The sequence below is a fragment of the Neomonachus schauinslandi genome, chromosome 10 (assembly GCF_002201575.2).
Source record: "Neomonachus schauinslandi chromosome 10, ASM220157v2, whole genome shotgun sequence".
NCBI lineage: Eukaryota > Metazoa > Chordata > Mammalia > Carnivora > Phocidae > Neomonachus > Neomonachus schauinslandi.
The window spans coordinates 124,127,889-124,155,544 of record NC_058412.1 but is presented as its reverse complement, the minus strand read 5'-3'; the positions used below and the strand labels follow the sequence as shown (position 1 = coordinate 124,155,544).

Here is a 27,656-nt window from a genome sequence, read left to right as displayed (position 1 = left end):
GGGGGCGGGACAGAATACAGGGGACACGGGGAGGGGAGCGTACGCAGAGTGATAGGAGAGAAGGTGGCGGGGGGAGCGTTGGGGGCTGGACAAGGAGCATTAGGTGCTCTCCTTTGTGTAGGTGTCTCCATACTATTTCAAGAAAATGTCCTTTCCTAAAGCCTCTACTTGGTGAGGCCATGCACAACATTGTATTTTTCTACGGGAAGACAAAGCGGAGTCCTCCGCACACACTGTCTGTTGTCTTGGATTGAGTGCCCACTTGGAGGAAGGTCCAGCCACTGAGCCCTGCGTCAGAATCGTAGCAGGGCAGCCTCCCTTGTCTTTGGCGTGACCGGATACAGCCTCTGCCCTGGGTTCCACTTCCCCTGCCCAGGGGAGCGCGGAAAAAGGGGCTGTGCCCTTGGGGCCTGCAGTGAATCATCTCAGCCTGAATCGAGACCTTTCATGCTCCATCCCTTCTAGAACACGAAGTCTCCAAGTTCCGTGTGTGGGAGGGAAACCCTGTTCCCTGCCCAGCATACTTTCTTTTTCACCAGCATGGATGTGAGTCTTCAGGAGAAGAAAATCAGTTCAGCCCTTGCCCCCTGCCTTTGCTTTTTCCAGCATGTGATCCGAGGGAACCGCCCAATCAAAACTGAGATGGCCCATCAGCTGTATGTCCTGCAAGTCCTGACCTTTAACCTTCTGGAAGAAAGGATGATGACCAAGATGGACCCCAATGACCAGGTAGGTGCTCCGTGGGACCAAGTACTCCTGGCTTAAGTTGTACGCCTTTTGATGTGGTGCATTCCACCGTTAGGCTCCGCATTGAGCACCTGATGTGTGCCAGGGACTGTGCTCGATTGTGTCTGCTGAAATGGTTTGTGTTGCCCTGGAAACCTGGCTCTACCTCCCTGCCGTCTCTTCCCGCTGGGTGACTCTCTGGGCCAAGCCCACCTCTGTCCCTTGAAGGCAGAGGTGATGCCTTCTCGGAGACTGAGCAGGGCCAGGGTCCTGCCCAGGAAAGCCCAACCTGCTCTTTCTTTTCCTTGCTTCCCTGGGTTAGCTGATTTACCTCCTGGCTGTCCGTTTCACTTCTCAGGCTCAAAGAGACATTATATTTGAACTGAGAAGGATCGCATTTGATGCAGAGTCTGACCCTAGCAATGTCCCCGGGAGTGGGACTGAGAAGCGCAAAGCCATGTATACCAAGGACTACAAAATGCTGGGATTTACTGTAAGTTTCACAAAGTATGGATCTTGGGAGGCCCGCTCCCCTGACAGGAGGTCAGAGGGCGCACCCACACAGAGCCCCGAGGACCCCCCCTTCATCATGGTGGCCCTGGAATCGATGACACCAAGAAGCTGGAGGGGCCCTGACACTTAGTTGGCCTTGGCGCTGGGAGGTCACACATTTCCGTGCAGCATTTGGCCCCTTGGAATGAATCCATCTGTTGGAGAGTCCAAGAGGTCAGTCACATGGGTAAAGAGAGGACCTCTCCTGAAAGCAGCGAGGTGCTTTGAAAAGCAGAAGTGGATATCTTGTGGTAGGACACATTTGATGATGGAGTTAATTCAATTAAACACTTAGCGTGCACCTACCCACTCAGCACACAGTATGCTGGGTGCTGGGGAGACGGAATGAGTCAGCACAGTCCCAGGTCAGGAGCTCCCCATCTCGCAGAGATGGTGGGCAGGAAGGAGGCAACACGAGAGCTAGTGGCATGGACAGGAGGGCAGTAGGGCGTCCCCTCAGGTGGCACCGCACACAGGAGGCTACCGAGTCTCAAGTCCGGTTCCTTTATTTCCCCAGAACCATATCAACCCAGCGATGGACTTTACCCAGACTCCTCCTGGAATGCTGGCCTTGGACAACATGCTGTACTTGGCTAAAGTCCATCAGGACACCTACATCCGGGTAACAGCTGGGGGCCAGCTGGCTCAGCCCTGCCACCACATGTCTCGCCTCCCTAATCCCCCTGCCTTCCTCCCCCCAGATCGTCTTGGAGAACAGTAGCCGGGAGGACAAACACGAGTGCCCCTTCGGCCGCAGCGCCATCGAGCTCACCAAAATGCTCTGTGAAATCCTGCAGGTTGGGGAGCTGCGTAAGTCCCAGCCACCCCCCTCTTCTTTCAGTGACTCCGTAATCAGGAGCCTAGGGGGACTCGAGGTTACAAAGCTAGGGGTCAGTGGGACGGGACAACTAGTGTGCTTTGTGTGGGCAGTCACCGGGTGAGCCGTGAGCCGTCTTATCCTCGCTTTTGGGAATCATGGCTGCTGCTTGGTTTGAGCGGGTCATTTCACGTGTGCAGGAGCTGCGCCTCCATCCATTTGGCCCCGTGTGTCAGGCTGGCCGAGCCTGAGAGAGGGCAGAGCCAGACCGAGAGAAGAAAGCGGAGGAAGTAGAGAAAGGCCCATCCCACACTCTTCACTCGCCTTGGCCTTGCTCTGCTTTTGTTCCTCGGGACTTGAGTGCACGCGAGCACCCAGCCTCACCCTCCCTGCTTCTCTTCCTCCATAGCCAACGAGGGCCGCAACGACTACCACCCGATGTTCTTTACCCATGACCGCGCGTTTGAGGAGCTCTTCGGGATCTGCATCCAGCTGCTGAACAAGACCTGGAAGGAGATGAGGGCGACAGCCGAGGACTTCAACAAGGTCCGTGTCACAGAGCTCTGACGCCCACGGCTGGAGGCCGTCACGTGACAGTCTGTGACCACTCTCCGGAGCCTGGGGAGCCCCTGAGCTGGGAAACCAGCGTGTCGGCAGCCCCGGGTCACAAGATGCCACACCGGAGAACCTCGGGCCCCTCTGCTTGTGCTTCCTCTGTGGCCTGGAGCAGGGGTCTGCCCCTCGGTGCCCTGGGCCCCTCATGGCCCCAGAGGAGCCAGTACCTGCCCGCCTGTCTCCCGTAGAGGGCAGGAGGCTAAGCCTAACCATACAAGCGCTGGTTGACTGAGCGCTTACTATGTCAGGCCCTGGTGCGGTTCCATGGCCAGGAAACGTTAGGGAGAGGTGTGGACTGGCAGGATAGGCCCGTCCTGGCTCTCCACTCAGTAGTCATTCCTGACGCACACCCAAGTCCCCACGCTCCACAGAGCACTCACCGCTGGGCCGTCAAAAGCCGACAGTCCAGAAGCCGCTCAGCTCATTGTAAACAATCTGCAAGGTATGAGGAGGAGAAAGTTCTCTGTAGTCCACCACCCAGTGATGACCATGTTCACGTCTTCCTCTAGTCTTTTCTCTTGTAGACTTTGCCCTGCATGAGCGCAGAGCTGCCCGACGGGCCATGGGCTGGCCTGTTTCCTCTTTCACTATTGTTTGAGGGGAAGCGTATATCCGAAATCGAGTCTTCCTTTCTCTGGCTTTAGAGATGAGGAGAGGGAGGCCTGCAGACAGCAAGCGGCTTGCTCAAGGCACAGATTAAGAGATGGGGTCAGGATCTGAGCCTCTTTCCCTCCGACTTCCAAACCTGTGCTCATTTCAGCACACTGTCGACTAGTTGAAATTTGTGGGAAAGAAAGCATTTGTCCCTAGCAGGCATTTGTCCCCGAGAACCACCTAAGAAGGTGTGTGCCTCGGAGAGTCAGTATTCTTGCTCACCCAGCGGGTGTCTGGGGTGACTCCAGGGCAGGGGCAGAGCCGGGCTGCCTGCACCGGGCCTGGCCCCTCAGCAGAGGGACTGAGGCAGCCGGCTTCCTTCCCGCTCAGGTCATGCAGGTGGTCCGAGAGCAGATCACTCGAGCTTTGCCCTCCAAACCCAGCTCTTTGGATCAGTTCAAGAGCAAACTGCGTAGCCTGAGCTACTCTGAGATCCTGCGACTGCGCCAATCCGAGCGGATGAGTCAGGATGACTTCCAGTCCCCGCCAATCGTGTAAGTGCCTCTGGGTGGCGGGGGGCGGCGGGGGGTGGAGTGGGGGGGAGGCACCACCAGCCCTGCCGTGTCTTCACCTCCCCTTGCTTCCGTGCGCGTCCCCCCAGGGAGCTGAGGGAGAAGATCCAGCCTGAGATCCTGGAGCTGATCAAGCAGCAGCGGCTGAACCGGCTCTGTGAGGGCAGCAGCTTCCGGAAGATTGGGAACCGTCGGAGGCAAGGTGAGGGGGTCTGGGCGGCTGGGCTGGTCCTTACCTCTCCGAGTCACCGTACGGGGGAGGGAGCCTGCCGGACAGAGCCTGCAGGGAGCAGGCCGGGAACATGTCATCCTTTTGCCCTTCATGTGCCCTGGCCTTTGCCAGAACTGTCCCTGGTCACCTGCTTGTCTTGCTTTGTGTTCCAGAACGTTTCTGGTACTGCCGCTTGGCACTGAACCACAAAGTCCTGCACTATGGTGACTTGGATGACAACCCTCAAGGGGAGGTGACGTTTGAATCCCTGCAGGAGAAAAGTAGGTTCATTTCTCCATCAATGTGTCGTAGTAGCTGGACTCGATGTCAGGAGACCTGAGTTTGTTTTTAAAAGATTTTATTTATTTATTTGACAGAAAGAGAAAGAGAGAGCACAAGCAGGGAGGGCAGCAGGACTAGGGAGAGGGAGAAGCAGACGCCCCGCTGAGCAGAGAGCCTGACACCGGGCTCGATCCCAGGACCCTGGGATCATGACCTGGGCCGAATGCAGACGCTTAACTGACTGAGCCACCCAGGCGCCCCAGGAGACCTGAGTTTTAGTCCTGGCTATCTCAAGCCGATTATCTGGTCGTGGACCACTTGTCTCCCTGGACCTGTCTGCTCATCTGTCAGAGGTCCTCTCTACCTGGACTACCTCACAGGGCTGCTCGGGGAAGCCCGTGGGATCCCCGGTGGGAATGGGGCTGGTAGATTGTCAGGGGCGCTACCAGACTGTACCGAAAGGCGGTGGCACAGCCGGGGCTCTGAAGCCAGACTGCCTGGATTCAAATCCAAGCTTTGCCGTTAATTCTAATTAATGCAGGTTAACTCTCACCTCTGCCTTGGTTTCTCGTGCAAAATGGGAGCAATAGGCACATGTCCCTCGTCAGAATTGAATGAGTCATGTACGTCAAGGCCTTAGGGCAGGGGCTGGCAGGTAGTGAGCACGGCTGTTTGCGCTGGGGGCCTTGTCGCCTTCCTCACGGTGCCGTGGAAGTGACGTGAGTGTCTAAGGCTCCGGTCCTCGGGGAGACGATCCCAGAGCCCTGAACTGACCCCCGGTGAGATTGGACGCAGCCAAGCAGGCCATGGCCCCGGGAAGTAGCACCAGGCTACTCTGTCTGAGCTGACACAGCCCTTTGGTCTGGGGGCTGGGGCTCCCCTTCCAGCACTGATGCAAAGACCCACTCGCAGCGTGAATCTTCCAGAGACTAATGCCCTTCATTTCGCAGTTCCTGTTGCAGACATTAAGGCCATCGTCACTGGGAAGGATTGCCCCCACATGAAAGAGAAGAGCGCTCTGAAACAGAACAAGGTGAGCGGAGCAGCAAGCCTGCCAGAGTCACGGTCATAGTCACGGTGATGCCGGAGGGTTCAGGCGGTAGTCGCGGTTTAAGTACACGCTCTCCCGCCCCCCTTCTCTCCCTCTAAGTTATTCCTACGGCTCTTACTAAGAACAGTTTTGAACATACACAAAAACAGATAGAACCCCCACATACGCATCACCCAGCCTCAACAACCGTGGCCAGGCCTACCCATCCGCTTATTATTACATCAAAGAAAAAATCAAGTATGATGTCATTTCCTCTTAAATATTTAGAATGTATCTGTAAATGATAAGGACTCTTCACATAATCACAATACCGTTATCACACCTGAAAAGAAATTTTAAAAGTTGTCATTTAATATCAAATATTCCATATATGTTTGCATTCTTATAAATAACATAATTTCTCTGTATAAAAATTTATAAATGCTTACGTGTACACACACACGTGCACACATATGCATACTCATACCCGTTTTGTTCACTGAAACAGAATCCGAATAGGATATGCACATTGTGATTAGTCTTTAGTTCCTCTTTCTCTTTTCCATCTTTGTTTTCTTCTTTGCGGTTTATTAGTTGAAGAAACCAGGTTGCTTGTTTGGTAGTTTCTCAGAGTCTGAAATGTGCTGATTGTCTCCCGGTGGTATAGTTTAACTTGCTTCTCTGTCCCAGATCTGTACGTTGGTGGAGAGATTTAGGGGGAGGCTTGATCCAGTTCAGGTTTGACCCCCTTTTTTGGGGGGGGTGGACAGAATGACTTCCTAGGTGGTGTTGTGTTCTATCAAGAGACACATGATGTGATCGTCTTTCTTTTTGCGATGTTAGCAGACTCTTGGTGCTAAGTGCCTCTTCCACGAGTAAATTAAGATTTGCAAACTAGTGGTGTTCTAATGCGGTCATTCTCATTTATGAGCTGAACTACTTCTCTGAACAGAAACTTACCATCATCTACTCTTGGCTTCCCAGTGGTCAAGTTTATATAAGAAAGGAGAGTAAGTGCTTGATTCTTTCCTTTTATAAAAGTACCTACTTTTAAAACAGTGAGTTGGTTCTCTGGTATCATCCAACATTGACCAATTTTGTGTATGTGTTTTGTTTTGTTTTGTTTAGTATTACTATGAACTCATGGATTTAAGCAAATTGATATTTGTCCCAGTCCATTACAGTTATGTTGTTGATGCTTAAATTCTGTCATCTTTGGCCACAATTTGTTATTGTTGTGGTGGTTTCTAAACCATTAAGACTTTCAGTCTGATCACCAACATACGTACCTACATATGTAGGTCACCTACAGTCTTGGACTCCGAGATGCAGAGGTTTTGAGTGTTGAGAAATGACTTTTCTCCAGTGTTAGGAGCATCCACATGTTAGATGTGACTCAGGTGGGGGGTGGGTGAGTTAGCGCTCATACCATGATGCCTTGTCTCCAGCCACACTGGTGCACGTGCTGGGGGCCTGGTGATACCACGTCTGAATCAGCGCCTTCAGTGACGGTGCCAGGTGACAAGGAATTTGGCCAAGATCTTGGCGCGCAGAGCCCAGGCCACCCCCGCCCCCATGGAACTGAAACCCTTTCTCTTTCAGGAGGTGTTGGAGTTGGCGTTCTCCATCCTGTATGACCCTGATGAGACCTTAAACTTCATCGCACCTAACAAGTATGAGGTGAGCAGTGTGGTCCCGCTTTGGACAGCCCCGCCCCTTCTGTGACTCTTCAGCTGAAGGCAGGAGTGGGCAGAACAGGGACATCCCCCAGAGGCAGGGGACCACAGCGTGTCATGAAGGCTTTTTGGCGCTGGCGATCTGCCAGGCTGGCGTCCATCCCCCTGGGCTGGGCTCCCAGCTTACTGCTCTTCAGCAGCAGCCGTAAGTTGCAGTTAGAAAATCAGGGTCACGGGGGATAACCGAACTTGTCCAGACTGGGAAAACTCTCCCCCTTTTCAGTCTCCGCATGGCCACCTTCCCGAGCGAACCCGACAGATCCTCTGTCCTCAGGGCTCCTGGGCACAGGTGGTAGAGGGTCTGGCCTGGGCTTTGGGGCTGACGGGTCTGGTCCGCCTGACGGGCCCCCACAGTGGTACTTGCAGCACTGGAAGATACTTGGTGTTACATGAGTAACTGTGCTTGAGCCCCGTGTGGCTGCTGAGCTCGGGGAGCATCAGAGGGCACTAGAGGTGGGGCTTCTGGAAGAGGAGACACTTTGGCAGCCCTGAGCTGCCAGTGGAATTCTGTTGGGAAGAAGTGAAGAACTAGCAGGTGGGGAGACAGGTGAGCAAAGGCAGGGAAAAAGACTGAGCAGGAGTGAGAGAGGGATAGGTCGACAGTTCTCTGTTATTCCCCCTTATCATGAGACCCTCAAGTTCAATTTCTCTAGCACTTACTTTTAACATTTGTTGACTGGGCTTTTTTTTTTTTTTTTAACTTTTTTTGAAATAAAATTGAGATGCTACAGTGATTCCTTTTGGGTCCTGCTTTTTACACCTAATATGTATCCCCCTCCCCCCAACCGTTGCTCATTTCCTGGGCAGTTTTGGCTAGTTGATGCCCCAGTACTCACGTCTTGTTTTGCTGTATTCATTAGTTGCATTTTTTAAAAATCATATTTAAAAAAATAAATAAAAATAAATCATATTTCAGATTATCTTAGGAAGCTTAAATGTAAATCCCTCATAAAAGCCAAAAGGTTTTTTGTTTTTTTTTTTTGGAAAGTGAATGATCACCTCCCATTTTATCTTTGCCATTATCCCAAATCAGCTCTGCCTATACTAAGTAGTGTCAAAAGAGACTACAGTGAATCCTGTCATCAAAGGGACCTTGGCAGGCCCTCCGGCTGACCAGGGGCCACCATGTGATGTTTTACAACTTGCTTCCACAGTACTGCATCTGGATCGATGGCCTCAGTGCCCTTCTGGGGAAGGACATGTCCAGCGAGCTGACCAAGAGTGACCTGGACACCCTGCTGAGCATGGAGATGAAGCTGCGGCTCCTGGATCTGGAGAACATCCAGATTCCTGAAGCCCCGCCGCCAGTGCCCAAGGAGCCCAGCAGCTATGACTTTGTCTATCACTACGGCTGAGCCTGGAGCCAGACTCCACGGTAGCCAGGAAGGGATTTGGGGCCCAGGAGAAACACCCACAGACTGGTGCCTTGTCTTTTGCTTGTACAGAATCTGTAGTGACCACGGTGGCCAGTGAATGCCAGCCATTCCTCAGACTCCCCTCAGACCACCCAGAGCTTCTTCTTGGTCCCTGCCCACCATAAATCACGAAGGCAGGGTGCTCGGCCCTCGCTGTCACCGCGGAGCCCGGGATCGGAGCGTGAGGAATGAATAGCAGATGCCCTTGTCTTCCGGGCCAGGGACTGCTTGGGCTGGAGTTAACAAGAGTCACTCACCTTTTCTTCCTGAGCCTGCTCTCGGGTCAGCTGGATCCCGCGTGGGCAAGAGCTAGCCCAGCAAAGGCTGCCCGCAGAGGACAGACGTTCTAGGTGTGTTGAGAGCCTCAGAGAGACTGCCTTTGGGTGACCCATGCCTGTGTCTCAGATCCAGGCAGAGGCCTTGGCCTTTGCTTGGTAGATGCCTTGCCCTTGCTTTCGTCGCCTTCGTGAGGGCTCACTCTGGCCTCATTCAGTGCCAGTAAGCTGCTGCTACTGAGGCTCGGCTCTAACATCTCTGGTCTCCGGAGCCACCAGATCTCTCTTGCCCACACAGTTGTCTGGGCAGATGGAAAGTTCTCCCTCCCAAGCTCTCAGGCTCTCATCCTGGCAAGTCAAAGACATGCGAGCTAAGTCCTACCCTCTAGTCTCAAAGAACTCTGCAGGGAGAGCCCAGACAAGGCCTGGGCCGAGACTGGTGAGGCCACTGGAGTCCACTCCCTCCCCGCCCCCCCCAGCCATTTTTATCTTTTCCTTCCTTAGAGAGAAATCTCCCGCCTAACTGAATGGCAGCCCCCTCCTCTTTGCTTTCCTTTGGCCTCCCCGACCTCAGGAAGTTTGGCCTTCCCTTCGCCCTCCCATCCCAGTGCTGTGGTTTCTGCCACTGGCCATGATTTCAGGGAGCTAGCTGAGGCCACGGCTGTGCCCACGGGCTTCCCTGGTGCTGCGGCACATGTAAACCACGCGCCCAGCCTCCCTCCTTGGACATGTGAACACAGCGGCATTCAGTCTTGGTAGGCTGGCATGGTAGGTACTGCCCGATGAAGAGTGTACTATATATTTTCTTTACTAGAGGCCATACTTATACAGACGTGTATATATATTTATATAAGATCTACCTATCCTAGGACAGAATGTTTGAGGGAAAATAAAATTGGAGGCTCTCCCTAAAACAAAAAAAAGAAAAAGAAAAATACCACTTCCAGTTGTGAGCCAAGAGAGTAACTGAGAGCAGCCAGGAGCTTCCCATCAGTAACCATGTTTTCAATAAATACTCTTTCATGTACGTACCGTGGTACCTATTAACAGCTGTTTCTCTGTACTTGCTCTTTCCGCCCAAGGGAGCTGTCACCTTGACAAGCTTTCATTTCATTATGTCTTTTCAACCACTTTGCCCTCCCTGGGCATGTGCACGCGCACACACACACACGCACCTCGACAGTTCAGGATGCTCACAGACTGTTGCACCAGGACAAAGTGTTTTCTGCTGCGGCTTGCCGGGCACGGCCAGGAACGGCATACCGTACACCCCCATGAGCATAGCCTCCCTCTCCCCCCTGCCAGGGACGCAGCCAGGGAACAGCTCACATTCTTGTGACTTACAAAGAAGACACGTTTTTCACCCTGTGTGTCGCCAGTGCTTAGTGCCCAGCCTTCCAGCTGGTGTTTTAGGCTGTTGCTCCAAAACTCAGCCTTGGTAGCTGGGAGGCTTGAATGAGGGTGGTGATGAAAATAGATACTTTCTTTTCCCTCTGAGGGAGAAGGGGGCGAGGACAAGCTTTTTCGAAAGGCACAGCAAGTGCGTGCAGTGCAGGCCTTGAGGACTGAACACAGCCAAGACCTCGGGCAGTGATGGGTGCCATTGTGGGTACTCGGTAAGTGCTGAATGAACAAACTCGGCTGCAGGATGCCAACTGGCGGGGGCAGGGGGCAGCAGGGGTTTGCATAATGCATTGCTTACACTCTGGGCTTGAACCTTCTGTTCAGAGGGGCCGGGGAAGCTGGCCGAGTCACTCGCAAGGATCCATGTTTGCAGCCAGTGTTAGAGGAGAGCACAGGAGGCACTGGGAGGAGAGGGCAAAAAACCCCTAACTGGCCCCCATTCTGCAACCCTAGCCTGCTCTGCCCTCCTGGGGGTTCTTGCGCCAGGCTCTGCCTCTTTTAATCCATCCTGCAACATGAGTGGGATCTGAATTTCCTAGCTGGCATTTTTGAGACCACTGCAACTGCCCCACAGCTACTTTTCCAACCACAGCTTTTGTTAACTCCCCTTATAAACAGCTGGGCTTTAAGCCAGGCCCCAGCCTTCCCCTCTCCTCATTTCCTCTGCCCTGACACTCCCCCCACCCCCCACTCAATCTACTGAAATTAAGATAATTCTTAAAGTTTAAGGCACACAAATGTTTCACAAATGTGTATTATTATCTCCCATGGATCTTGTAAGTCCTAAAATTTAATGCCCCTGACTTATCACACTCCCCAGCTGGCTTAAGCTCGCAGAAGAAAAAGCCCATGAGAGATTTCCTTATCTTTGTGGTTCCATGATTGCCCAGCACTGGGTTGGAATAAGGTAAATTAATCTGTTCAATAGAAGTAAACAGGTGGGGGCGCCCGGGTGGCTCAGTCGTTTAGCGTCTACCTTCGGCTCAGGTCATGATCCCAGCGTCCTGGGATGGAGTCCCGATGGAGCCCCTCATCAGGCTCCCTGGTCGCGGGAAGCCTGCTTCTCCCTCTCCCACCTCCCCCTGCTTGTGCCCCCTCTCTCGCTGTCTCTCTCTGTCAAATAAGTAAATAAAATCTTTGAAAAAAAAAAAAGTAAACAGGTGGCTATTTTCCAGCTGCCCCGGGTACGCATGCCTCCGCAGCACGCACCGGGGCTCCAGAGTGAGGCCGATGGAGCGCAAGAGATAAGCTAAGACAGCACAGGGGTTGCTCAGCGCTGGGTCTCCAGGACGGTGCCAGCGGGCCCACCTCCGGAGCCCCGCCCTGCCCCGCCCCGCCGCCGGCAGGCCCCGCCCCCGGCGTCTTTCGGCGGAAGTGCCCCCCGGTGGCGGCGCTCGGCCCGGCACTTCCGGCCGGATGATCCGGCCCGGAACGCCTGCGGCCGAGGTGAGTGGGCGCGCCGCGGGCCCTGCGCGCGCCCCCGAGGGCGGGGGACGGCCGGCCCGGGCCGGGAAGAGGGGTCCAGGCCGGGCTCTGCGCGCCGCAGCCCGCCCGAGCGCCTGTCCTTCCCGGGCCTCCGTGTCCGCGCCGTGGAGGGGCCGGGGCCTCCACTCGCCCTTCCCGGCCGCCTGCGCGCGCGGCGACGAGCCGGGCGGACCTGCACGGACGCGGCCCGACCCGCCGAGAGCCGCATCCCGCGGTGGGGTGGGAGTGCGGGGCGCGCGGTAAACACGTGGGCAAACAGGGCAACGTCAGCTGGTGGGAGGTGCCAAGAGGATGAGGAGCGGGCCCTCGGGGAGGGTTCAGCCGAGCAAAGGTCCGCGCAAAGGTCCGCGGGAGAGGGAACGGCTAGTGCAAAGAAGGACGCGGGCTCGACGGGCCTGGCAAGCGGCCAAGGGCCAGCGTGGCGGGCTCCGGGGCAGTGGCGGGAGAACGAGGTTGCAGACACGGGCAGAGGCCAGATGGTTTAAGGCCTCCTCGCGGGCCTGCTCGGGGCTTGGGATTCGCTCTATGTGGGCGTGGTCTGCTGTCAGTGTGTAAGCCTTCACTCCCGCTGCTGTGTGGACTCCTGGCTGTGTCGGGGAAAAGGAGGAAGCAGGGACACCAGTTAGGAGACCGCTGCAGTCCCTAGGTGAGAGATCAGCGTGCCTTAGACTGATGGCCGAGCGCAGGTGAAGACGGGTAGCTGGTCCACAGGGATCTGGGAGGAGGAACTGACAGGATAGGATTGGAGGAAGGAAGGAAAGAGTGGTCAAGGATGAGTTCATCATTCATTTGGGGACTTAGGCTTAAGTAACCAGGTGTATTGTGCTGGCATTTACTAATAACTTTGGAATAGGTTGGGGGCACCTTCAGTTTGAGGTATCTTGGGTGGAGCTACCAAGGAGACTCTTCGATGTACCAGCCTGGAGCTGGCAGAAAAGGGTAGGGCTAATGAAAAGAATTTAGAAATCACTGGAATGTCCATCAGATGGGATGAGATTACTCAGGGGAGAATGAACTTCCACAGGTTGGTTGACAGGAGGAGCCAGCAAAGAAGTCCAGGAGTCCAGAAAACCAGAAGAAAAAGCAGGAGAGGGGCGCCTGGGTGGCTCAGATGGTTAAGCGTCTGCCTTCGGCTCGGGTCATGATCCCAGGATCCTGGGATCGAGCCCTGCATCAGGCTCCCTGCTCAGCGGGAGGCCTGCTTCTCCCTCTCCCACTCCCCCCTGCTCGTGCTCTCTCTCTCTCTCTGTATCTCTGTGTCTCGAATGAATAAATACAATCTTTAAAAGAAAAGAAAAAGCAGGAGAGTGTGGTGGGCATCCAAGAGGCTTTAGCAGGAGGAGGAAGTGGTCAGTTTTTAAGGTGCTGATGAAAACAAAGACTTGGTCCTCAGAGGGGCAACAAGGAGGAAGGTATGGTGACTCAGTGGAGCAGTGGGGACAGGCTGAAGTGAGTCTGGGCTGCAAGAGAGCAAGGATGGTAGTGCTGGGGGCCCTGGGAGAGTTTTGCTGTAAGGGGGCCAGGAGGGGCATAAGCCCCTGCCACAAGCCACCATCAAGCGCTGTACTGGATGCCATTGACTCCCCTCCCAAGATGCAGATGATTTTATCCTCCTTTACTGGAAACTGAGGTCCAGAGTTCAGATCATTCGGGGGTCCCAATGTTCACAGAGGAGCCAGGACTGGATCCCAGGTCTTTCTCACTCCAAGCCCACACTTGCACCACTAAACTGCACTGCCCACATTACAGTCACAGAGATTGAGGGGAGCCAGGTGCTCCGGGGGGCTGGGCACCAACTCTACCCTGGTGTGGCTGCCACCCCAGCTAGGCTGCCCCCTGGAGAGTAATGCAGAATATGGAATTCCTTTCTTGGCAGGTGAGATTTGAAAAAGAGCATTTGCCCCTTTAAAAGCCTGGTTTCCCTTATCATAAAAGAAGGGTGGGGACCTTATCAGTTACACATCTCTATTTCCAGTGCTAGGTATACAATGGTGCTTAATAAATGGCCATTGAGCAAATGGCTAGATGATTTCCAAGAGCCTCTCTATCTGAGGACTGATTTTGTGTTTGGGGTTAGGTGACTGAATGACAGTAAGAGAACGAGTGTTGTTAACTTGGAGGCAGTGCTCCCTGTGGGCTGAGGTAGTCATAGGGACTTTCTGGAGGTGGGGGACCTGGACTGGCTGAAGAAAGGGTGGGATTTGAACAGGAGGTGGGGAGTGGGGGTTGGCACAGATTGCCCTGTTGGAGCAGGAACTGCACCAAAAGCAGAAGATGTGAGAAGTTGACTCACAGAAAAGTACAGACTGCCCTGCCATGGGTGGGAACCCCAGGGAGCAGGTGCTAGAAGGTAGAATGCACTGTGGTTGCCTGTGTGGTGTAAGTAGTCATTCTCAGCAGGGAGCACTTTTGCCCCCCATGACATTTGACCACGTCTGGAGACATTTTTGGTTGTCACAACTTGGGATGAGGAGGAGGGGCTGCTCTAGGCATCTAGTAGGTAGAGACCAGGATCGCTCCTGGACATCTCACAATGCACAAAGAATGATCTGGTCCCAAGTATCAATAATGCCAAGATTGAGAAACCCGGGTATAGGGAAAGAATATGGGCCTTAAGGTCTGTTAGGCATAGATTTGGTGCCCATGTACCCTGCTCTCCAGCTGTGCTGGCAGGAACCTGCGGGGGGAAGGTGCGGGCAGAAGTAGAGGAGACTAACCTGTCGTGTTGTATTGCGGGGGGAGAGGACAGTGGCCTGGAGGGCAGTGGTGGTCAGGAGACGTGACCATATTGGGGATCTTTTTTTAAGACTGAGATGACAATATTTGTTGATTGAAGGTGGGCTGAGGGAGCAAGGACTCAGGATGGGAACAAGATTTCTGGCCTGAGCATCCAGGTGAATGGAGGTGCCCCTGGCTGGGGTGGGAAGAGGGGCAGGTTTGGACAGCTCCTGGGAAACGGGAGGCAGTGCTGGGCAGGCTGGGGGTGAGTGCCTGGCATTAGACATCCAGGCGTGGACAGACGAGTAGGCCACTGGAGATTCTTCTGGAGGTGACAGGGAGATGTCAACGTACTGATAATAAAAGGTCGCTGAGAATAGAATGTGTTTCAGTACGTCAGTTCTGGGTACAAGGATGCTAGAAGCCACAGTGAAGCAGCTGGTGCTCCCACCATCCGCGGGACCTCGGGGAACGTGCTGGCCACCGTGCACAGCGCCGTGGCCATGCTGGGCCGCTGCTCTAGATGGTGTGGTTTCTCCAGACTCGTTATCAAAAACAGTTACATCAAAAACATGTGCATGGCAAACATACTCTTGGAAATTGTAGTGCATAGGAGAACCTTGGAAAAACTGCTCTGTATCACAGATAAAACAGTTGGGTTCTTGCGGCGCCTGGCTGTCTCAGTCAGTAGGGCGTGTGACTCTTGATCTCAGGGGTGTGAGTTCGAGCCCCATGCTGGGGATAGAATTTACTTTATCTATTTATTTTATTTATTTATTTATTTAATTTTTTTTTTTTTAAGATTTTATTTATTTGCGAGAGAGAGAATGAGAGACAGAGAGTACGAGAGGGAAGAGGGCAGAGGGAGAAGCAGACTCCCTGCTGAGCAGGGAGCCTGATGTGGGACTCGATCCCGGGACTCCGGGATCATGACCTGAGCCTAAGGCAGTTGCTTAATCAACTGAGCCACCCAGGCGCCCCTATCTATTTATTTTTTTAAACATTTTTTTTTCCTAAAGATTTTATTTATATATTTGACACAGAGAGCGCACAAGCAGGGGGAGCGGCAGGCAGAGGGGGAAGGAGAAGCAGGCTCCCCGCTGAGCAGAGAGCCCAATGCGGGGCTTGATCCCAGGACCCTGGGATCATGACCTGAGCCGAAGGCAGCAGCCTAACCAACTGAGCCACCCAGGGCCCTAGAATTTACTTAAAAACAAAAAAGCAAAACACAGTTGTGTTTGAGGTTCAGGTAATTATAAGTAAGTCTTATACCTACATGGATTGTCAAGGTTACAAAGGATGCAGAGCAGTTCTTAGTTATGTGGACCGTCGCTCTCAGGGACCCCCCCCCCCCACCATATCACTAAAAGCTAGGAGAGTTCCCCCAAAACACCCCCACAGGTTTCCGAAGTTCCCCTCATGAGAACCTCAGCCCTACCATATCCTTCCAGCAAAGGCTTATGCTAGCTTCCAGTTTGCCTCGGGGGAGGGCGGTGATACCCAGCTTCCAGCATACAGAGGTGAATGAGATGACTCCCTTCAGAAAGGACTGGAGGTGGGGAAAGCAGGGTATGTTGGATCAGATGGTCCTAGGAAGGCTTCCAGGAGGTGGCATTTCAGCAGGTTGGGAATGTCTCAGAGGAGGAGATGGTGACTGAAGGGACACACACATGAAGCAGCAGGTGGGATAGCTGTGGACCTAGGTCAGCCCGGTCTCCTCAAAGCTCGTGTGCTCTGGACCCTCATTAGGGTTGCCTAGATTGATAGGCTGGGAGTGGTTTAGTTAGGCAAGACCCTAAAGCAGGCACGGCCTCTATGGGAGTGGTCCCTTAGAGGCTAAGGGCAGGGTAGGTTGGTTTCCTGGTTTCCTGGTCCATTTTTAATGCCTTAAAGATCAGATCAGTGCCCTGAAAACCAAGTGCCCACTCTGTTGCACTGAGTCGTCGAACCATATGGACAACTCACAGTGTGCCCAGTGGGCGCAAGACTACCATGAGGTAGTCCAGGAAGACAGGAGCGCACGGCCTCCCAGGGGACAGACACCGCTCAGATGGGCATGCCCTACACGGGTGCACTGAAGGGAAAGTAGGGGAGCTGGGGGAGCACCCAATCAAGGAGGGGTCGTCCCTGAGGAAGCAGCGGTTGAGCTGAAGTTGAGTAACATCAGCTGAGAGAGGACTGGAGGGTAGGCAGCGTGTCCATTCCTTCAGGCAGTAGGAGAGAGCCTGTGTGTTTGGGGAACTGAGGCAGTGGTGGGGTGGGGACAGAGAGCCCAGAGCTGAGGCTGGAGAGGCCAGCAGGGACAGGTCAGGAAGGCTCTTGGTCTTTATCATAAGAGCGCTGGGAGCCACTGAAGGGCTGACATCTGATCTGACATGATCACATTTACGATTTTAAAGGGTCACTTTGGCGGCAATTCATAGAGAACAGCTTGAGGCGACAGAGTGGATGTGGCTGGAGCTCTGTGAGCCCATTGCTGGGCGTGCGCCCCTTCCTGCCTCCCCCCACCCCCGGGTCCGCTTTGGTCTGCTCCCTGCGGGCAGGGGTGGGGCGGACCAAGTCGGGCAGCCCTCGCTCTGCCGGGCCGCCCAAGCTTCCTTTCCATTCCTCTAGCCTCGGACCTGGAGACCTGTGAGGCCTGCGTCCACTTAATCATGAAGAGGGTTGGCTCGGGCCACCAGCCCCTCGGGTGAGGCCTCTGCCTGGGGCTCCGTGGATGGTTCCGAATCATGGAGGCGAAGAGGACTCCTCCAGCCAGGAGACCTTGTTGAAAGTCGTGGCCCAGCTCGGCCGGCTCTCCCTGCGGCTGTTTTCGGGAGGGGTGCCTGCCCCCACTGACCCAGAGCGAGGGAGTTGGAGCTTCCCCGGATGGGGAGGTGGGCCCTCGACGTGGCCTATGTGTGGAAGGCGGTGTTGACTCTGGGGCTGGTCCTTCTCTACTACTGCTTCTCCATCGGCATCACCTTCTACAACAAATGGCTGACGAAGGTAATGGCAGGCCTTGCAGTGCGGGGCGCTGGTGAGGAGGGGGCTGCGGCCATGGCCCCCGCGTCCCCGAATATTTAGCAGCGGGTGGCACCGGCTTCAACTAATAAGACTGGAAGCCAGTCACACCAGTGATGGGACGGGCCCTAGAGCCCTGCTGCGCCAGGGGTTCCCCTCAAACGTGTGGATCAAGGGGAAATCGGGAAGGCGGGGAGACACCGAGGATGAGCTGGGGTAACTTGGGATTAAGGCAGCAGCTGTTTACCAACCGGCGGAGAAGGACTTCAGTATTTTCGTGACCGGTTGGGCCACACTGGCCAGCGCTAGCTGTGACCTGGGGGGCGGGGGGCTGGAGCAGGAGGCTGACAGGCCTGTGGAAGCCGTGGGGACAGCACCGTGGTCCGACTGAGCCCTGGTCTGCCACCTGCTCTCGGCCTGGTCTCCACAACTGGAACTACGGGGCTCTCACCCCAAGTGACTGCAATGTCGGGGGCGGGGGAAGCCCCCTGGCCGCTGTAGAGCCCTGAGGAAGCACCCAGTTAGCGCCACTGCCTGCAGTGGGGGGTCATGGGGGGCTGTGAACCCGCCCGGTTGTCTCTGCTCTGGGTCCCATAGAGCTTCCACTTCCCGCTCTTCATGACGATGCTGCACCTGGCCGTGATCTTCCTGTTCTCTGCCCTGTCCAGGGCCCTGGTTCAGTGCTCCAGCCACAGGGCCCGTGTGGTGCTGAGCTGGACGGACTACCTCAGGAGAGTAGCTCCCACAGGTACGTGGCCGTGGGGCTGCCGTGGGCGGGGGGGCCTGGAGGGGGGTCGCGTGGAAGCCGTGGGCTAAGAACAAGGAGCCTTGGTGGCTTGGAGCAGAGGCCCTCTCCACCCCGCCCCTCCTCACTCCTCTCTGCCTGCCTCCCCCCAGCCCTACTGCTGCCTCTTGTGTCCTCCCCGCCCCCCCCACATACACACAACACGCACACATGCTCACACGCACCGGGAAGAGCCCCCCATGCAGCACTGGCCTTGACCAGCGCGCCGAGCCCGCGCCTGCTCTCACCTTGCCGTGGCGGGACAGTGGGGGGCACCTCGGGGCACAGAGCAGGGAGCCAGCCCGGGCCCAGCGGGGAGGGCCTCCCGGAGCGTGGGCTGCAATGGCCGAGCGTTTAGTGCCTGTGCAGGTCTGCAGGGGGACGGAAAGCATCTCGGGGCGCTGGGAGCTCCGCGCTGGTGAGGAAACGTGGGCGGAGAGGGTGGCAGGGACAGATCCTGGAGGGGGACCAGGTCCTCCACGAGGGGTGCGCCTTCCATCCTGAGGGAGGAGAAGCCGCTCTGAAGAGTTGCTCACGAGGGATGCTGGGACCAGACGCATTAATCCTCTTCCTGGGGGACATTCCCAGCACTTACCAATCAGAACGGCCTGAGCCCCTAATGGTGGAGCTGCACCCCCTCCCTTTGTGGGCCAGGAGTTAGCCCTTCAGTTGCTGTGAGTGAAAGGAAGGCCCAAGGGCCCGAGAGAAAGCCGGGTGTCCAGGGCAAAGCAGGGGGCGCTCGGGGGCCTCATGGAAGTGTTTGAACACCTGGCCCGCCCATGCCGGCCCGCCCTGGCCGTGTGTCCAGTGGGCGCCCCTGTCTCCACAGCCCTGGCAACGGCGCTTGACGTGGGCTTGTCCAACTGGAGCTTCCTCTACATCACCGTCTCGCTGTGAGTACCAGCCCCCCGCCTTCCGCCAGGCTCAGGCTCAGGCTCTGTCTGACCCTGTCCAGGCGCCCCCCGGGCCTGGGGGCCGGCCACGCCACCACTCTCTGGGAGTGGTGCCTGCTCTCAGCTCCGCCCTGACAGCCAGCAGCGCTCTGGGAAGTTGACGGGCTCCGAGGGGTGCTGTGCCTGCCTTCCCGGGGGGCCTGGGGGAGCCAGGCACTCGGCAGAATGGCGCCAGTCATGCCGGGGAGGAAGGGCACTGACCTGCACAGAGAGGCAGGTGTAACAGCTGTTTCTCATCTCTGGCCTTGTACTTCAGGGTACACAATCCCTGCCTTCTCTTTTCCCCCTTCCCTCCTTCCTTCCTGATCCTGGTCTCCACGGAGGAGCAGATAAATAAGAGGACTCACTGAGCCCAGGGTTCACCCGCAGCCTCTTCTCTCTGGCGATAGTCAGAGGCCCCTTCGTCAGAGGTTTCTTCCAATTAAAGGTCACATACCAGCCCAGATGACTCAGGCCGCCTTCCTTTGGTCTTTTGTACCCTGATTGCCTAGCTGCCCTGAGCAGAGCCGGTTGCCCTCAGGGAAGTCAGAGGTCCCCACAGCCTCCCACCCTTTCCAGCACAGTCAGTGGGCTCCTCTCCCGGTGGTGGGTCTGAGCCCTGGGCCCCGGCGCTGCATCGTGGCTAATTTGTCCTTGCAGGTACACAATGACCAAGTCTTCCGCTGTCCTCTTCATCTTGATCTTCTCCCTGATCTTCAAGCTGGAGGAGCTGGTGAGGCCCCAGCTCCCCTGGTCCCTCCTATCCCTGCAGATGCTAAGACTAAAAAGGGTGTCTGAGCAGTGGCTTGTCACTGTGTGTGACAGAGGAGATGAGCCCAGCCCAGGTGGCGGTAACTCCTGTCGCTGAGGAAGGACCTAGGACAGGCCACTGCTGAGAATACTTAGCAACTGGCGTGGCAGGTGTAATGACCAAAAGAATGACAGAAAGAGAAAGGGTTCAGGGATAGGGGCCAGATGCAGCCAGGTCCTGGAGGCAGTCGCCCTTTATTTGCGAGGTCCAGGGTACTAGGGGACCTCCCGGGGGCCTAGAACAGCTGTAGGAAAGCACATCAGAAGGTTAGATCAAGGAGGGATGCTGGGTACGTGTCCACTGAATGTCAGCCCTGCCTACGTTGATGGGAAGGAGCTGGCCGGGACCCCCAAGGTCACAGGGAAGAAGGGTTTCTTGCCCCAGAGTCAGCCAACACAGCTCCTGAGCCCAAACTCCAGGGTTGAGCAACTCAGGACCCTGCAGTCAGTGGCCCCTGCTCACCACCCTGACAGCGTGCGGCACTGGTCCTGGTGGTCCTCCTCATCGCCGGGGGCCTCTTCATGTTCACCTACAAGTCCACGCAATTCAACGTGGAGGGCTTTGCCTTGGTGCTGGGGGCCTCATTCATCGGTGGCATTCGCTGGACCCTCACCCAGATGCTCCTGCAGAAGGCGGAACTTGGTGAGAGAGGGCCCCGGGCACCAGGCAGGGTGGAGGCAGGCTGGGCCTGATGACTCACCCCCCGCCCTCATTCTGCAGGGCTCCAGAACCCCATCGACACCATGTTCCACCTGCAGCCACTCATGTTTCTGGGGCTCTTCCCTCTCTTCGCCATCTTTGAAGGTACGTAGGGTCGTCCATCTTGGGGGCACCTCACTACAACAGATCCCCCTTCCTTGCTCGGAGCCCACCTCCGTGGTAGCTGCAGAGGTTATAGAGATCAAAGATGCGGTCTGTCCATTGGCAGAGCCTGGTCTAAGGGCTGGACAGACGTTAAAGCAGGTGGCTGGCATCCAGCCTGATAAATGCTTACGCAGAAAGTGTATGTAAAAGACAACAGCCGATCATGACAGTGGATGTGTACAGCCTGGGAGCTATGCCAGGGCTCTTCTGACCTTTTTTTTTTTTTAAGATTGATTGATTGATTTATTAGAGAACATGAGCGGGGGGAAGAGCAGAGGGAGAGGGAGAAGCAGGCTCCCCGCTGAACAGGGAGCCCGACGCGGGGCTGGATCCCGGGTCTCCGAGGTCGTGACCTGAACTGAAGGCAGATGCTTAACCGACTGAGCCCCCCAGGTTCCCCTGTTCTGATCATTTTAAACATACTAATTCTTATACTCCCCCAAACCCCATGTGGCAGTACCAGCATTATTTCCATCCTGCAGGTCAAAGAGACAAGTGGAGAGAAGTAAAGATAACCTTGCCCAACGAGCCAGAGTTTGGTTCCAGCAGCTGGTTCCTGAGTCCTTCCTCTTAACCGTGATGTGTTCTGTCTCTTAGAAGGAGCAGAGGGCCAGGAATTCTTTCAGGATGCCAGGGTGGAAAGCCAAGTCAAAAAGACTTCCCAGGCCATGTATTTTGGAGGCTGGGGGAGGCTTTGCTGGGCTGACGGGCACAGGGCATAGCAGGAAAGCATCAGTAGGTTCCGAGGGTGGAAGTGTGTGGGATGGTCTGTGTGGCCCTGGCCGTGGCGCAGTGGCTGGGTAGGGGGGACCCCCCCCCACCCACCATCACCTCCCAGAGAAGAGGAGAGGCAGGGAGTACTGTCCAGGCTGCAAGTGCACGCCTCCTTCCTTCCTTCCTCCCTCCCGGGTTTCGAGATTAGTCTCTGTCCCTGTTTATCCTTCTTCCCTGAGTCCCTTCCTTCTGTCCTCGGGGTCATTACAGAGAATTCTGTCCCACATCCATTTAAGTTTCAAGCCGTGAAGCGTCTCAAACCTCCCTGAGAAAATGATTCTGCAGCCCCCCTTTTTCTTCCAGTTAACGTCTCCCCGCCCCACCCTCGCCTTCCGCCCCCTCCCGTCCTGGCCACGGACACCCTTCCCCATCCCTGCACACCCTCAGCCAAAAGCCCTGGTCGTCGTCACTTAGTAAAGCTGCATGGATTTAGCTCCTTTAATCTCTTCTGGTAAATTAATCCGCCAAGCGCCTTCATTACTTATGTTGCTCTTTCCCGAATTCCCTTCAATTTGCTGACGCCTTTGCGGTACAGCTGAGCCCAGCACCAGACAAGATGTCTTACACCGGGAGGCTGTTTGTCCGGGAGGGCCTGTCACTCTGCATTTCTCTGGTGCTTCCCTCCAAAACCTCAGTGAGCCCGGCCCGCCTCCAGCTCCCACAGGTGTCATGGCTGTGCTTCGCGCGGGGCCTTTCCTGCGCACAGCCACGGAGTCACTCTGAGGGACGCTGTGGGAGCGCCGGGAATCCTCTAGAAGTCATGCCAGACTCGGTGTGTGGGTGCCCGTAGGGGCGTCTCGAGAACAAGGCTTTGTCCTATATTTGTGTGTGGGCGTTTACTTTTTGGGAATTGTTCCCCACGTTATACTGTCTGTCTGAGGAACGCGGGTCTAGTCGAAACGCTCTCACTGGGGGAGCGGGTCCCGAGAGGGGGCACGTCTCAGCCTCGTCCCACAGCTGTGTGATGGCAAGAGCCGGCTTAAAGTGGAGAAGGTTTGGGAGGATAAAATGAGGCCCTGTTGCTAGGTGGCCCCCCTGACATTGAGAGCGAGGGCTCGCCCTGGGGTCCGGGGCGCTGATACTCGTCACTCATCACCCAGTGGGCTGCCCCGCCTCTCTTTGGCCCACTATTTACCACAGCTGCAGAGGCCACGTGAAGTCACGCTCCTTCCCAAAGACAGGTCAGTACCGTGGGAGGACAGAGGATTCTGTCCGATTTTCTGTCGGTGCCAGGCCCTCCACCCTAGCCCGCAGGCTCTCGGGGGGGCCCTCGCTGCTTCCCCAGGTCCCCAGGTGTCAGGCCGTCCGCACAGCGTTCTCTTCCACCTGCCATCCCCCTCCTCGGGGCCACAGTGAGTGCACAGGTGTGCGGGGGCCGTGACTGCCCCATGCTGGGTCTCCTGCTCCCTGGGGACACCAGCACGTGGCCTCCCACTCTCTCCCTCTGCTTTCAGGTCTCCATTTGTCCACGTCTGAGAAGATCTTCCGTTTCCAGGACACCGGGCTGCTCCTGGGGGTACTAGGGAGCCTCTTCCTTGGAGGGATCCTCGCCTTCGGTCTGGGCTTCTCTGAGTTCCTCCTGGTCTCCAGAACCTCCAGCCTCACTCTCTCCATTGCTGGCATTTTTAAGGTACAGAGTTGGGGGTGGTCCCAGTCCTGTCTTACAGTGCAGCCCCCAAGCTCAGTCAGCTTCTGTCCCAGCTCCCACGCCCCAGACCCCAGAGAAGAGACAGAAGTGCCTGGTTAGGGTGCTGTGTGCCGTGCTCTTGTCTGAGACTCCCTGTCATTGGGGCTGCAGCCCCGGGCGGTGGAGGCGGTCCTCCCTGGTTCACAGATGGGTGGCTCCTCCACCAGGACACACAGCCAGCAGGTGGCCGAGCTGGGATTCTGACTCCACCGGGCCTGGGATGCATTCTCTTGTTACCATGAATGCCCACTCTTGGTCGTTTGGTAGTGGCCTGGAGCCAAGGGTTGAGAAGCCCTGTCCAGGCTCGTGGGGAAAGGGTTCCGTGATTGATTGGCGATGTCTGCCGTGGTTACAGCAAGGGACAGCACTAGCACGCGTGCCCGGTGTTTGCCTGGTTTGCCTTTACTGCTGCCTGGCATCACACGTGCCTCTACTCCCAGGCTCCCCCCTCCCCTGCCACCCCTCACCCCACCCTGCTCGGGCCCATGGGGGCGGGGTGCAGTTTCTCCTTGATGAGACAGACGCTAATGCCGGAGCAGTGTTGCCTAAACCCAGAATCATGTCTCCCCAAGGGGCTTAGGAAGAGGCGTGAGCTGTGGTTCTCAGAGTGAGTCATCCCACCAGTCCCATCGGCAGCCACCGTGGCTGCAGAACCCCGTGGCCAGTGTGTGTCCGGTGGAGCCCGGGGTGATGCTGCATTCCCCTGTGGCAGCGTTGCGCTCTCCATGTGTGGGTGCCTTCTGGAAGCACAACTCTCCTTCACTCTTCACTCCTGTGGACATAGCTGTGGGCTGGACACTCTGTGCTCCCAGCCCTGGGTCTGCTTTGCCTCTCTTAACACTGACAGGACACTGTGCAGAGCACCTCCCTTGCTGTGTCTCGGTAGCACGAAGGGAGGAAAGCATCGCAGGCAGGCCTGGTCCTCTGAGCTCAGGGAAGCCCTGTTTTTGCCCCGCTGGCCAGCCTGCCCTGGCCCCAGGAGCTCCGGCGGGTCAGGCTCTCCCCTGCCGTTGTGCCCGGTGCCCCTGCCGTCCACCCTCCTTGCGAAGGAGCCCACTCCAACTGATCGCTTCCCCTTCCTGCCTCTCCGCCCTCAGGAAGTCTGCACTCTGCTGTTGGCAGCTCATCTGCTGGGGGATCAGATCAGCCTCCTGAACTGGCTGGGCTTCGCCCTCTGCCTCTCGGGCATATCCCTGCATGTTGCTCTCAAAGCCCTGCACTCCAGAGGTAACCCGAGCCCCTTTCAGAAGCCTCTTTTCTGATGACGCTCCCTGCTCCCCGTGTGACTCAGCCCCTCTGACCTCCCCTCCACCCAGTCCTGGGGCCCCAGCCACCCAGCCAAGAAAGGCAGGTGGCTCTCGGCTTGCCCAGAGCAGTTGCCGCTGGGTGGCTGTCTACGCAGTTCAGCTGCCTCCGCCTAGGCTGCCCCTCGGCCAGGAAGTCAGCCTCGTGGTTCTGCCACCGCCACTCAGAAGATGGTTGTCTCCAGGGAGTGGGAGGAGTGGGGGGGACCTGGGTGACTCAACACGCGCATCGGGGGCACCAAGAAAGCCATGATCAGGTCTACAGCCGGTTTTTCTCTCTCCCCAGGTGATGGTGGCCCCAAACCCTTGAAGGGCCTGGGCTCCCACCCTGACCTGGAGCTGCTGCTTCGGAGCAGCCGGCCGGAGGAAGAGAATAATGAGGAGGAGGACTACTTTGGGGCCCAGGGGCAGCAGTGACCAGCCAGGAGACCTGCTGGGAACCAGGCTGCTCCCAAGCCTCACACCTCACAGCAGCCTGGGGACCCGGGTGGCTCTTCACAACAGCCGGGGAGCAGTGGGCCAGGACTCTCCCGGGCTGGGCCTCGGGGAGCACGGGACCACATGGCAGGGCTTGGTCAGGGAACTGGTCGAACAGAGGGGTGAGCATCAGACCAGAGCAGGGCCTAAGCCGCGCTGGAGTCACAGCGGGACAAGGGAGCAGGCTGGTCTCAGCTGCTTGCCAGGCTCTGACAGCCCAGGTGGTGATTTCCGGGGGAGAGCAGGTTTCTAAGGGGACCGGGTTTAGACTGCGGAGCGGTTGGGAAGGGTTGATGGAGAGCCTGGAGCCTCATCACCTGGAGCGCGTCTTTTCTCAGTACAGGTCTATTTATAGTTTGGAAATAAAGGATTTACGGTCCACTGGCCACTTAGTGTTGCCTAGAGGGGTGGGGGCGGGAGGGGGCGGTGTGGGCCTTGCTCTCCCGTTCTTCCCCTGCCTGGGACCTTCAGATGACTGGTCAGACTCCAGGCTTCCTGCATCTCTTGTACTCCTCTTGGAGCCCCAGTGCCCTCTCTCGGGGCCCCAGCACACCTACAGGCAGGAAAAAATACCTGCGGAGCACTATTCTGGGGCGGTTAGTGCTTTCACAGCGTGGATTTGAATCCTGACTGTCACTTTGAGCTGTGTGACCTTGAGCAAATTACTTAACCTCTCTGTACCACAGTATTTTTCTCTGTGAAATGGGAATAATTATCTCAGTTGTTCAGATCGAGTCAATATTGATAACAGATTAAATGTTATATATATAAGTGTTTATTTTGCAAATTCTTTCAACCACCATGGAATCAAGACCCTAAATAAGTGCCGGAACTAGGATTCACGGCCAGGTCTGTATGCCACGCATATGCCCATGGAATGTGGATGGAATGGCTTACGGGCCTCTGGGACCTGAGCTTTCTGCTCACCTACCTTGGACCAGTCACGCCGCCCCTTTACACTGTAGTCCTTCTAAGAAGGGAGGGCTGGGCCGAGATCCTGGCTCTGATTTGCCAGGGTTCTGAAGCCTGGCCTCCGCCCGCCGGCCAGCTCCCTGCCGCCGCGCCCCCCCACCCCCCGCCAAGTACTTCGAGGCCCAAGTGCCTGTAGGCACTCACGGTAGGTGGCGCCATTGCCGCACGCGGCGCCGCCACTCTCCGAATGCAGGCTGGGGTCCTCGGAAGGGGACAGTGGTGTCTCCGGGTGGGCACCAGGATGGGGCTTGGTGTGACTTTTGCTCTAATCACATCGGAGCCACAAAAGCTCACTCTGTTAAGCCTAGGAAAACAGTTCCACTTTAGAAGCAGGTCGGCAAACTTTTTCTGTAAAGGGCCAGATAGTCCGTGCGGCAGCTACTCGCATCTACTGTCCCCCTCTCGGCAGGACGGCAGACAGACACAGACACAAAAGGGTGTGGCTCTGTTCCAGGGACACCTTACTTCCAAAACCAGGACTCTGCTGCCGGCTCTAGTTTGCCAACCCCTGCTGTAGAAGAACCCTTAAGAATGATGGAGACCCGCAGTCTTCCAGCGAGGGAAACTGAGGCCCAGGAGAGGGGCAGTGACTAGCCTGAGGTCCTCAGAGCCTCCGGGCTCTGGAGGAATTAGGATGAGATCTGCGTCCAGCTCCGCAGTCACAGTGCAGACAGACTTGCCCCTGGGAACGGAGGTACCGCTCCAAGGGCTCCCCGGAGCTGGGGGCTCCTCTGTGCCGTCACCTCTGCCCCCCCTCCCGGATTCTGCAAGCGCAGAGGCCCGGGTTAGAGGCAGCTCACACTGCACACCGGATGCCGGATGACGTGGGGAGAGCCAGCCGAGGGGAGGGCCTCCGCCCGAGGGGCTGCTCCAGGGCGGGAGAGCCTGCCACAGCCCCGGGCTGGCTCAGGTAGATGAGAGCTTCCTGTCTGCTCCCCCCACCCCGTCCCCCCTCTCCCCCCACCGGGAGTAAGCACTGCTGTCTGGTGCAGTAATTACAGGGTGCGAGCGGGGCCCACACCGCCCGCATATTGGGTTCAATGACAGCCCCTCACTTAGCAGCAATTACCAGCTGAGCCAGGAGGAGGCCTCCCTCTCCTCCCCCACCCGGCCCACCCAATCGCCTGGCCTCCTGGGCCAGACGGGGTCCGCTCGGGGGCCCGCGAGCCCCAGAAGTACCCATGCTATCTGCAGGCTTTGCATCTCGGGGCTGCAGCGTCGCCATGGCAACTCGGTGCTTGCACAGGTTGAGGGAAGCTGAGGATGTGACTTGTCTCTCTAAAGCTGTGGCGTCTGTCCCCACACAGCCTCCAACTCTGGGGCTTCTGCAGAGGAGGAAGGAGGGCTGACCTGCGGGTTCAAGTTTTAAGTGCTTACATGCCCACCGTCTCTCCCCCGGGCCTGCGGTGGAAGGAAGGCTAATGCCCCTAATGTAGGAGGATGTCTGCAGTCGGGGTTGTGGCGGGGGAAGGAGAAGCAGCCGGGTTCACCTGTGCGGGAGACCCGAGACAGGAGCTGGACCTGAAATGCGTTCATCTTCATTCTGGCACCCTCCTCTGCCTGGGCTTGGGGGGCCACCCCCGTCTGGTTCTGCTCCTTGCTGCTGAGAAAAACCT

At 56.6% G+C, this 27,656-nt stretch overlaps 2 protein-coding genes across 5 annotated transcripts in view; both read left to right on the top strand.

Annotated features, from left to right (window-relative positions):
• ELMO2 (engulfment and cell motility 2) overlaps nt 1-9,927 on the top strand; it is a 28,593-nt gene extending 18,666 nt beyond the window's left edge. Inside the window, exons 11-21 of one of the 2 annotated variants that reach the window (XM_044919001.1) lie at nt 607-729; nt 1,085-1,219; nt 1,796-1,900; nt 1,980-2,088; nt 2,505-2,641; nt 3,695-3,858; nt 3,966-4,078; nt 4,261-4,368; nt 5,320-5,402; nt 7,002-7,079; nt 8,290-9,927. In XM_044919001.1, the coding sequence (XP_044774936.1) occupies nt 607-729; nt 1,085-1,219; nt 1,796-1,900; nt 1,980-2,088; nt 2,505-2,641; nt 3,695-3,858; nt 3,966-4,078; nt 4,261-4,368; nt 5,320-5,402; nt 7,002-7,079; nt 8,290-8,490 (1,356 nt within the window). In that variant the 3' untranslated portion in view covers nt 8,491-9,927. The remainder of the gene's footprint in view (nt 1-606; nt 730-1,084; nt 1,220-1,795; nt 1,901-1,979; nt 2,089-2,504; nt 2,642-3,694; nt 3,859-3,965; nt 4,079-4,260; nt 4,369-5,319; nt 5,403-7,001; nt 7,080-8,289) is intronic. The other variant, XM_044919002.1, reaches the window with a different exon arrangement.
• Nucleotides 9,928-11,604: 1,677 nt separating this feature from the next.
• Nucleotides 11,605-25,824, top strand: SLC35C2 (solute carrier family 35 member C2). Of its 3 annotated transcripts, none has more exons than XM_021688928.1 (10): nt 11,605-11,675; nt 17,046-17,420; nt 18,033-18,183; nt 19,049-19,112; nt 19,812-19,884; nt 20,436-20,604; nt 20,683-20,766; nt 23,055-23,230; nt 24,385-24,514; nt 24,878-25,824. In XM_021688928.1, exons 2-10 carry the CDS (start codon nt 17,301-17,303, stop codon nt 25,006-25,008), a joined length of 1,098 nt encoding a protein of 365 aa, XP_021544603.1. In that variant the 5' UTR covers nt 11,605-11,675; nt 17,046-17,300; the 3' UTR covers nt 25,009-25,824. The 3 variants fall into 3 exon arrangements, with proteins under 3 accessions (XP_021544603.1, XP_021544602.1, XP_021544604.1); XM_021688927.1 differs by having other exon boundaries at nt 19,028-19,112; XM_021688929.1 differs by lacking the exon at nt 11,605-11,675 and adding an exon at nt 11,857-11,953.
• Nucleotides 25,825-27,656: the final 1,832 nt, after the last annotated feature.